Below are 10,729 nucleotides of genomic sequence, written 5' to 3'. Positions count from 1 at the left end.
ACTAAAGAATAAAATAAAATAAAATAAAAAGAGGCAAACGAATTTCCTTTTCTCCCCTTCTCTCCATCTCCCATTACTCTAATATCACTCCCACTCGTTCTTCCTTCACTCCAGCATCTGGTGAAGAGATGCCAATGCCAGCCCCCTACACATCCCCTTGATGCAATCCCCTCCTGTCTTCTTCATCAGAATGCCCCTCCTGTCACTCCGCCCCCCGCTCTCCAATCCAATATTTCCCTATCTGCTGACTCCAGACATAGTCTTTCCTGTCCTCAAAAAACCCTAATTCCTCACATGCCACTGTTGTCCTATATATCTCCCCTTCTCACATAAATTTGTAACAGCTGTCTGCATCTCCACACCCTCCTTTCTCATTCTTCTAACCCTCTGCCATCTGGCTTCAGACCTCACTATTCAAGTGAAATTGTTCTCTTCAAAGTTACCAACGATCTCTTGATTGCCAAATCCAACGGCTTTTTCCCCTGTTCCTCATTTTTCCTGACTTCTCTGCAGCCTTTGGCTCTGTGGGTCACCTTCTCCCTCTTCAGATTTTTGTGACACTGACTTTCTCTCTCCTTGTTCTCCCCCTACCTGTCTGACCTTCTCTCCTTTGATGGATTTTCATCCATTTCAAGCCTAACCATGGGTGTCTCCTGAGGCTCCATTCTGGGTCCTAGTCTCTTCTGTCTCCACACCCTTCCTCGCAGTGACCTTATCGCTGAGTTCAATAATCGCTATGCTGATGGTTTCCAGATCTACATACCCAGCCCTCATCTCCCTCCTGAGCACCAATTCTTCATCAACGACTACCTTTTGGACATTTTGACAGGATGGTCCATAGACACCTTAAACTCAGTATTTCCAAAATAGAACTCAAAATCTTCCCCCTGCCCCAAATCTCTTCTCTTCAGAACTTTTCTACTTCTGACAATTACTTCTACCTCCACAACATTCTCCCGTCCAGTCCAGGGCCTCATCACCACTTAAAACAATTTTTGAAAAATTAAGTTTTATCTTATTTTCAGGTTTGCATTCTCTCCTTCCCACCCCTCACTGAGAGAAAAAACCAACCCTGTTACACCTCTGATATATATATATTTTTTTCAAGTAAAACATATTCTCATATTGGCCATTTCAAAAAAATTCCTCCATCTGCACTCTGAGCTCATCACTTCTTTATCAGGATGTGCGTGGCGTGTTTCATCGCAATTCCTCAAGATTGTGGTTGGCCATTGTATTCGTCTTTCAGACGTTTGTCCTTATAACCTTGTTATTAAAGAAACTGTTCTCCCTCCTTACCTCATGAATGCGCTATTTCAGTAGCCTGCTGGTGAGTCCCCCCACCCCAAGTCTTTCCCTACTGCAGTCCATCCTCTGCTTGGATTTCAAAGTCACCTTCCTCAAGCACAGGTCTGACAGTGTCACACCCTTAACTCAGTAAGTTCCTGCGACTCTCTGTCACTTCCAGGATCAAATATAAAATATTTGATTTGACACTTAAAGTTCCTCCCAATCTCCCTCCTTCCTGCTTTTCCAGATTTCTTACATGTTACTTTCCCAGCCCCCAATTATATCTACAAACTGGGCTTACTTGAAGTTCATCACAAAAGTTACTACATCTCCCATCACCAGACCCTTACACTGGCTGTCCCCCACATCGTCTTTCCTCTCAATTGTGAAGGGAAGTATGGCATGGTGGATAGGGCACTGGACTTAGGAAGCCCTGAGTTCAAATCCTAACTGAGATACTTACTAGCTGTGTGACCTTGGCAAGTCCCATCTCCAGTACCGGTCTCAGGTTCCTCATCTATAAAGTGAGAGGGCTGTGTTTGATGGACCCTAAGGCCCCTCCCAGCTCTGAATGTAAACCTAAGAGCCTTTCTGAATCCTCCTCTTTCTTCAAGGCCTTTTTCTTCAGTGCCACCTCTTCCAAAACGCCTGCCCTCATACTTGCACTGAATATTTTCTCTCTCCCAACATTTCCCTATTTATTCTTTGTCCCTGTTCATTATTCTCTGTAGTTATATGTGTAGTTTTCATATACCCCCTTCCAAGTGGAATTTAAGGTCCTTGATGGCAAGGTTTTGGGCCATTTTTCTGTTTCCTCGGCACTTGGTGGAGTGGCTTGTATAGACCAGAGGCTTCACAAATGCTTATGGAACTAAATCGGATCTTCTGACTTTGAATCCAGCGCTGGCTTAAGGTAATGATGGTGACATTAATAGCTAACATTTATGAAGTACTTACTATGTGCCCCGTACTGTGCTAAGCACTTTATTTGATCTTACAGCAAGCCTGGGAGGTAGGTAATATTATTATCCTAATTTTACAGTTGAGGAAACTGAGGCATACAGAGGTTAAATGTTTTGCCAGAGTTACACAGCTATATGTGTCAGAGGTAGAATTTGAATTCGGGTCTTCCTGACTCTACGCCCCATGCTCTATCCACTGTGCCCCCTAGCTGCCCCCAAGACCACTGCCTCCAGAATCTGAGGACCTATCACTGACATTTAACTATGCGATCCTGTATTAGTGAACCTCCCTAGCCCTCAGGTTCTTCATCTGTAAAATGAGAAGGGGTAGGGGCAGCTAGGTGGGGGCAGTGGATAGAACACTACTAGCTGTGTGACCCTGGGCAAGTCACTTCATCCCAACTGCCTTGCCCAAAAAAAAAAAAAGAGAGAGAGAGAAAGGGTCCTATGAATATATACTTCAAGTTAAAATGGGTAAGAATAGATATTTTTGTTTTTAAACATGGTGGTGGTAGTTTTTTTTTCTCCTGGTTTAGTCCTGTGATTTCACTGGTTAGAGAAATCCAAGTGAGGAGGCTCCCTCTACCAATGTAGATGAACCTTTGTCTCCTCTATACCTTAAAGGTAATGGGGCTCCCTGGATCACTGAAATCGACCAAGATAGAACTTGAACTCAGGTCTTTCTGACTCATAGGCTGCCCCCTCATTTTTGGTGAGACACACCCAAAACCACAGACCCATTAGAATGTGAGCTTCTTGAGGGCCTGGCCTATTATTATGCCTAGCCAGAAGCACATAGTAAGTGCTTTAACATGCTCCCTACTCATTCACACACTTACACATTCATTTATTCCACCAAAGATTTGATATCCTGACCTGTATCTCACCACTGGACCCAGATGGCTCCGGAGGAGAGAGTGAGTGAGGCTGGTGACTTTGCACAGCCCTGCCTCACTGTAATCCAATTCACTTGCATGTCATGGGGTCACCTCCCCGATGTCAGGGTCCTCTTCAAGAATGATGGACAAACAACCACAATAAAGATTTGAAGTGACTTTAAAAGGACGGGCACCAGGTCACATGGGGGGGTGACTATGCTGCATTCACATGGGCCATGTTTCTGTAGCTTTTTTGGTGGAAATCTTAATAGAGATCCTATGAATTAGAAGGATTCAACATGGAGCCCCTTTAAGCAGCGTGTGCCCCAAGGGCAGATACCAACATAAAACTCTTCTGGGACTTAAAGAGAGTAGCAGTACTAGAGAACCACAGCTCTGTCATGGGACGCTGTGGGGAATCCTCATTCCCTTGCTGGGAACTTGATGTGCTCCAGGGTCCTTCCCACTCTCTTCTCCAAGGTCCAAAGGATCTCAGAGCTGGTGGGAGCTCAGAGGCCTGGTGAAACTATATCTAAAAGGAAATCTACTCTGAATATCCAGGACAAGAGGAGTCCAGGCTCCAGTCTTCAAGCCCACCCCCCCTCTTGGAAAGCCTCAATATTAGGAAGCTTCAATTTGCCCCTTTGCCACTCCTCCCATTGTTCCTGGTTCTGCCCATGGGCCAAGCAGCTCCAGGATCGTCCCTCTTCTGCACAGAATACTTGAGAACAGCTGACGTGTGCCCCACAATGCCATGGTGGGTTTGCCTCTAAGTGAATGTTTCACCAACCTCTGACACTCTGTGCAGCACCTGAGTCACTGATGCACTCTCTTCAAGTTGGGGGAGTCTGATTGGGGCCCCAGACCCTGGTGCGATGGCCTTGGAAGATTACTCTGCCTCTGCTGGCATTCCCACCCACTGCCGGGTCTTCTTGGTAGGGTCCAGATGGATGAAGGATGCTGGTCTACTGCCACCTTGTGACGTCCATGAGGAAACAACCCATGAAGTCAAAAGCCTTCCTCTCCTCAGTCCCCTGGTCCTAAACCTGCAGCCTTCCCACTCTCAGAAAATTCCCAGCCCCAAGAGCAGCCACCGTGGACATGGGAGAGTGACTGAGCGTGCGCCGCATCATGAGACAGCTCATTGAAGCTGTTGGATATGACCAATGTGCTGGTTCTTTCTGTCCCATTGGGCAGGAAGAACCTCCCTGCTCAGACTGAGGGACCAAATGGCAGAGACCCAGGCACCAGGTAACCTGAGTTCTGGTCTTGCCTCTGATGTGCTAGCTGACCAGGGAGGTCACTTCACATTGGTCTTGAGAGCCTGGTATGATTCTCCAGAGATCATGGGAGCCAGGGAATGGAAGGTATATTCCTAATGCCCATATTTAGTTTAAGAAGTCAGTAGAACCGCCATCTCCACCCCCCCCCCCCCCCCGACTTCTACTCCTCAGCACATCAACACCAGACATCCTTTGCTGGGTCTCTGTATCTAACAAAAGCCACCAACTCAATAGGGAAGACCTCATGAGCCCCCAGGAAGAAAGATCCAACTCTTATCAACTGTTTCTCCATCATCTCCTGTCTTAGACAGATGACTTAAGCCCCCAGTGCTCCCAATATTGCAAGAGAAGGGCAGATTTTGGCCTTTCTAAGGGTTTACTCTTAAATTCTAGGGTTGTCAAAGGGTCATCCATTAGACTGGCAAGTTCTTGAGATCAAGGACTCTTTGTGCCTGGAAGGTGCTTAATAAATATGAGTTGACTGATGGCTAATTGACTGATCGGGGTTGAAGGCACAGTACAAGGCTCTTATTTTGCAACACTGGAGGCGATTACTTATGTTCAATGCCATATACTCATCACCAAACTGTCCACAGGAGACACCTGGGCACCTGCTCACGCTATCAACTGTTACACAGCTGTGTGTGACACCTCGTGACCCCATCTGGGATTTTCTTGGCTGAGAAACTTGAATGGTTTGCCATTTCCTTCTCCAGCTCATTTTACACATGAGGAAACCAAGGCAAACAGGGTAAAGTAACTTGCCCAGGGCCACACAGCTAGTATGACTCTAAGGCCAGATTTGAACTCAGGAAGATGAGTCTTTCTGACTTCAGGTCCGGTGCTCTATCCACTGTGCCACCTGGCTGCCCTACCATGCTATGACAGGGGTCAAGTTAGGGGACTGAGGTTCAGGTGGTGGTCTTCCTTGCTCATCAGAAAACCACTAGGAATCCACAGTCAGAGGTAAGGGGTGAAACCTTCTATCAAACCAGCATTTCCCAGTCAATCGTTACAACTCCAGCCTCCAAGTCTCCCAAACAGGCCGAGGACGCTGAGGAATATGGGAAACAGCGCTTACCTGCCGCTATGACTGCATCCTGGTTGGAGGGCAGCTCTGTAGTTCGTTGGTGAAAAAAACCATCCAGTCCTAGGGGTTAGGAGTTTATCACTAGAATTATTAGAAGAGAATCTAAGGGCACCGACGAGCCTGAGTGTCCAGAGGACGACAAAGGACCTTGAGCTGATGTCAGAAGAGGTGTAGTTGAAGGAAATGAAATGACGTTTAGCTTGGAAAAGACTTGGGAGATAGGAAGGAAATTGAAATTTAAGGAAAAAAAGCTCCTAATTTTGAACAAGTATCCAAAAGCGGAACGGCGGTCTTGGGACTTCCTCCTCGAAGGCCATGAAGGAGGCCCGCTTGACGGGTGGGTCACAGTAAAGACACCCTTGCGTACAGACTGGACTGATGGCTACAGATTCCGGTCAGTCCTCAAACCCTCTGATTTTATGAGTCCGAGCTTACCAATAAAAGTCCTAGCTCACAACTTTCCAGAGGGGGGCCGATCCAGATTCAAATGTAAATGGGAAATAGTTAATAAAATAAACAGAAATGCAAGAAAACATAGATAATATTGGATTTGCAAACTAAGCCACTATGCAGCCCTCAGGAATCTTTATGTATGGGGCAGTAGCAAAACCTTGATAGGCCCCACTTAGTGACCCAGACAGCTCTCTGAGATTTTAAGTTCCCCATGAAAATGTGTTTGGCATGACTGCACATGTGTGTGCGTGCATGTGTGCGTATGTGTGCATGCATGTGTGTGTGTTTGTGTAATGGGTGTTATATTTCTCACCTTCTAATGGGGGGAAGGGAAAGGAAGATTTCAGTTACCAATGAGAAGGCAATCTGCACCGTGAAGAGCACTTTCATATCTGGAGTTGCCGCAGGACTGAACAGAACCGTACCATCCCTCTGAGTCCTTACACTACCTCTGCCACAACGGGGAACATGGGGGGGCAGGGTGAGGACAATGTTTTATAAAAGTGACTGTGTGAATGGCTGTCACCCCACTGCTACAACCACTCCATCCCCTCCTCCCTAAGACCCCAGCCAGGGGTAGCTGGGGAAGGGCTGCCCCTCCTGCCCTCTGGGGACATAGCAGGGGCTGACCACTGAGCCCTGTGAACCAGCCGGGCTCCCCAGAATCCTGGGGTCTCTTCACAATCCCTAGCCCACCCTCCTCCCCTTGCTGCCCCAGGAAAGAAGGAGGTAGGCACTGGGGGGAGGCGTGGGTGATGTTTCTATAAGATTTATTAAAATGCTGCAGCAGACACACTCAGGAGGGGCTCAGGTGCTCTTCACATAGATCTTGGGGGGCTGCCAGCCCTCAGGGGCCTGCTTCAAGCCTGCTTTCTTCCATAAACGCTTCAAGTCCTTCTCAAACCTGATCTGTGAGGGGCAGCAAGAGAAGGGTGACCGAGGGCAAAGCTGCAGCCCATCCCCATCAAACCCACACAAAATCTCCTGCTGCCCCCAAACCCCAGAATCGCATCCCAGACCAAACGAACAGGCGGCTGCAGACAGGTGCCCTTGGACTGTGTCAGGGCCATTACTGGTGGCTGGGACACTAGTCCCGGAGTGGCCAGGCCCAATCTCCAGGGAAATCACAAGGAGAGGCAGGCAGGGCAATTGAGGCAGAAAGGAATCCTGTAAAGGGCCTCAGAGATCATGGGGAAAGTGAGGCCCAGCCGCTTGGCCAAGGCCACGCTCAGCACTGAACTCAAGTCTGGGGACACTAAAACCAGGCTTTTTCACCTGGGCTCCAGGCACGTTTCAATTCAATCCCAGAGGATGAGGCCTGGGGGGCTGCGGGCTTACCTGCTTCCGCTTCATTCTCCCTTCTCGGACCTTCCGCCGCAAGAACCGGGTCCTCTTCACCAGCTTACGATACTTGTGGTGGTTCATCTTCCGCCGGCGGATCTTCAGCACATTCTTGCAGTGCATCATGGGGGCCCCCCGGGAGCCTCCTTCCCCCAGCTCCTCTCCATCCTTGGCCTCACTTGGGGGACAGTCATAGAGCAAGGCTAGGCTCACCGTTCCAGGTCTGGGGCGAGGGATGGTGGCCTCAGGCTTGGGGAACAAGTATCGAACAGTGAGCCAGGTCTCCAGGGGGCTGATGGACATCTTCCTGGGCACAAGCATCTCCTCTAGATCCGGATCTCTCCGTGCCTGGGGCTGGGGGGCCGGCCCATTTCTGCCCGCCGGCCAGGTGTTGTAACAGCAACATTTGGCTACAGAGACTGGAGGGGGCACCACAGGGCCTGGCCTTGACAAACACCGGCCTGCAAGGAAGGAGAGCCTGATGACAATGGAAGGGAAGGCCAGGCCTGAGCAGCAACTGCGGATCAAGGGCTACTTACAAAAGGCTTTCATGGGCTCAGCATCTACCCAGCCAGGGGCACATTCTACGGACTGACTGACTGGCGGTCTCCCCACTGCTGGGTGACCTTACATGTAGCCCAAGAGGCAGATCGGTCCCAAGCCTCCAGGCCCAGGCTGGAAATGAGAGATCACTTCAGGGGTGGGAGGGAGGGGCTGGCAGACTACTGGCCCTCCCATGAGTTCATCTTCCTTGAGCACACCATGCAGTGTGGAGCCTTCCACATAGATGGTCCCCAAGGCCAAGCCACAGAAACATGCATCAGAAAACAGCAGCCCTCTCCTGCCTCCCTCCACCCACGGGTCATCTAAGCCGACCAGAGGGTCTCACGTTGGCTAGGAAGGGGCAGACCCAATGCACAGCCTTGGGAGGCATGGGGCATCACCTACGGTACCATTCCCTGAGCCAGCCCAGGGGCAGCCTGAGCCCACCCACAAAACAGGTTCTTACCTGCCCAGGGCACAGCCCTAGTTAACTGAGAGGTCACTCGAGCGAGAAACATGGTATCTGGGTCTGTCCTTCTAGGGCGAGGCTCAGGATGGCTGCAAAACAAGGCTTAATTCATTCATCAAACCTTTATTAAGGTACCCTGGGGTGACTGCACAGAGCACTGAGGGGAGGGGGAGGTTAAACAGATAAGACTCAGAACCTAATCACAAAGACCTCTGGGATCCTGGGGGGACACCACACAAACATGGGGAGCCCCCACCTACCTGCCCCTTAGGGTGCTTTACAGACATTATCTCATCCTATCCATAGACTCTAGGAGTTCTGGGAAGGGACCAGGTGCTACTGAGGCAGCTCCTCACTGACCAAGAAAGCAGATGCAGGTGGAGCCAGAGGGCCTGGGTTCAAGTCCAGCCCAACTCTTATTCTCTAGACGGCCTTGTACCCGCCTCGGTTAATGTCTTGGAGCCTCGGTGGGGGGAGAGGTCGGGCTAGATGACCCCCAAGGTCAGGAGCCACCTCCTCAGGGGTGACTGCCAGGACCAGTCTTCCTGGAGCAAAAGGGCCACCTCCGGTCAAATCGGGGAATTTTAGAGTTGGAAGGGACCTGGCCCTGCATCCAACCCACTCCCCAGGGGATCTCAGCTCCTGCCAGGGGCCCATCTCCCCCCCCCCCCACCCGTGAAACATCCCCAGACCCTCCAATTCCATTCGGGAACAGACTTGAGTTCAAATCCGGCGCCAGACCTAGCCGTGTGACCTTGGCCAAGTCACTCCATCTGGGTGGGCCTCATATAACGATGGCAAAGCGCTTAGCACAGTGCCCGGCACACAGCAGGCGCTACATAAGTGGGAGCGATTATTGGGATTCTTGTAATTCTCATGATCTGCCCAGCTCCCTCTACCCCTTCAGACATGAATAACAACAAGGAGGAGGAGGAGGAGGAGGAGGAGGAGGATGAAGATCTTCCCCTAGTCTAGGCTGGGGGGAGGGAGGGGGGGCGCTTCTTGGGTCAGTCCCTTCCCCCTCTCCCCCCAACAAGAGGCCGGGGTCTAAACTTCGTGCCTGCCTCAGCCCAGATCTCCAAGCGTCTTTCCGGTGCTGATCCCCCGGCTTTCCTTTTGTTTGGGGGAGGGGGGTATAAAGCCACCTCCTCCAGGAAGTCTGCCCGGATGGCAGGGGTACCCCTCACCCTTTTTCTTCTGCCACCCCCCCGCCCCTATCCGGGCAAGCTGAGAAAGAGGGAGAAGAGGAAGGGAGAGGGAGGCGGGGAAGGGGACCCCTCCAAAGCGACGGCACCCCGCCCCTAAACCGCCCCACCCCGACCGCAGGTTGCCCCTCGGTCTTTCTTAAATCCGTCCCTCCCACCTCCAGCCCCCGCCTCGCGGTTGTGCCCCCCTCCCAACAACCCCACTGGGCTCGGACCACGGAACACACTCGGCAAACTGACCATCCTACCACCTCTTCCAAGGCACTTCCGGGTTCCTCGGGGAAACAGGCCGGCCGAAGCTGCGGCGCAAAGGTTCCGCGGCGCGAAGGTTCTCATGAACCGCACCGATGGCGCAGCGCCCCCCGCGGCCGGGCCTGAGAGCGGCAAGGGCTAGAAAATGCACAGCGCCCCCGCGCGGCCGGGCCTGGAGAAACACCATGCGGAGCTCTCACTGGAGACCCAGCACAGCGCCCCCGCGCGGCCGGGCCTGGAGAAACACCATGCGGAGCTCTCACTGGAGACCCAGCACAGCGCCCCACGCGGCCGGGCCTGAGACCGGCAAGGGCTCGGGGATGCACAGCGCCCCCGCGCGGCCGGGCCTGGAGAAACACCATGCGGAGCTCTCACTGGAGACCTAGCACAGCGCCCCACGCGGCCGGGCCTGAGACCGGCGAGGGCTCGGGGATGCACAGCGCCCCCACGCGGCCGGGCCTGGAGACACGCAGCACGTGCTGCCCAGAGCTCCGCTCCCTGGCCCCATAGCCTGCCAAGGTCAGGGCTGAGTGTAGGGGTGTGCCCAGAGTTAAGTGTCAACCTGAAATCAGGGGCTAGGTGTGCTCAGTTGATGGCCACAGTCAGGATCACTTCTCAGTGCTAAATCAATCTAGGGCCAAGGTCAGGGCTAGTCTAGGGCTGGGGTTATAGGCTCTGTTGGGGACTGAGGTCAAGGTTCAGGTTGGGGTCAGCTTGGGGGACAGTGCCAGGGCCAGAACTCAGCCTGTGACCACAAGAAAATCTCACACAGGGTCTGGGGTCAGGGCACAGGGTCAGCCAAGGTGGCAACTCAGTCTTAAGATGGCAGCAGGGTTCAGTGTGGGGTCAGAGTCATGGTTCAGACCAGGACCGGGGCTAAGGATGTCTGTCTGTGGCTGTATCAGGGATTATGCCAAGGTTGTGGCTTAGTTAGGCTGGGCCTGGGGCCAACATCAAGTACCG

The 10,729-nt window shown here is 52.0% G+C and overlaps 1 protein-coding gene across 2 annotated transcripts; it reads right to left on the bottom strand.

Moving 5' to 3' along the window:
- Positions 1-6,709: 6,709 nt before the first annotated feature.
- AURKAIP1 (aurora kinase A interacting protein 1) lies at positions 6,710-9,816 on the bottom strand. Of its 2 annotated transcripts, none has more exons than XM_036745937.1 (4): positions 9,755-9,816; positions 8,307-8,398; positions 7,295-7,758; positions 6,710-6,865 (listed from the first exon to the last, which is right to left on the bottom strand). In XM_036745937.1, the coding sequence occupies exons 2-4, from the start codon at positions 8,356-8,358 to the stop codon at positions 6,764-6,766; spliced, it is 618 nt and encodes a 205-aa protein (XP_036601832.1). In that variant the 5' UTR covers positions 8,359-8,398; positions 9,755-9,816; the 3' UTR covers positions 6,710-6,763. The 2 variants fall into 2 exon arrangements, with proteins under 2 accessions (XP_036601832.1, XP_036601833.1); XM_036745938.1 differs by having other exon boundaries at positions 9,730-9,770.
- Between the last annotated feature and the right edge of the window lie 913 nt (positions 9,817-10,729).

Source organism: Trichosurus vulpecula, chromosome 2 (assembly GCF_011100635.1).
Source record: "Trichosurus vulpecula isolate mTriVul1 chromosome 2, mTriVul1.pri, whole genome shotgun sequence".
In the NCBI taxonomy this organism is placed as follows: domain Eukaryota; kingdom Metazoa; phylum Chordata; class Mammalia; order Diprotodontia; family Phalangeridae; genus Trichosurus; species Trichosurus vulpecula.
The sequence above is the reverse complement of the archived record's forward strand: the minus strand, read 5'-3'. Positions and strand labels throughout refer to the sequence as shown.

Coding starts and splice junctions, on each gene's coding strand:
- AURKAIP1 (XM_036745937.1), bottom strand. CDS start 8,358: ATGTTTCTCGCTCGAGTGACCTCTCAGTTAACTAGGGCTGTGCCCTGG. Junction 7,759..8,306: donor TAGGGCTGTGCCCTGGGCAG/GTAAGAACCTGT, acceptor CCTTCCTTGCAG/GCCGGTGTTTGTCAAGGCCA. Junction 6,866..7,294: donor GGAGAATGAAGCGGAAGCAG/GTAAGCCCGCAG, acceptor TGCCCCTCACAG/ATCAGGTTTGAGAAGGACTT.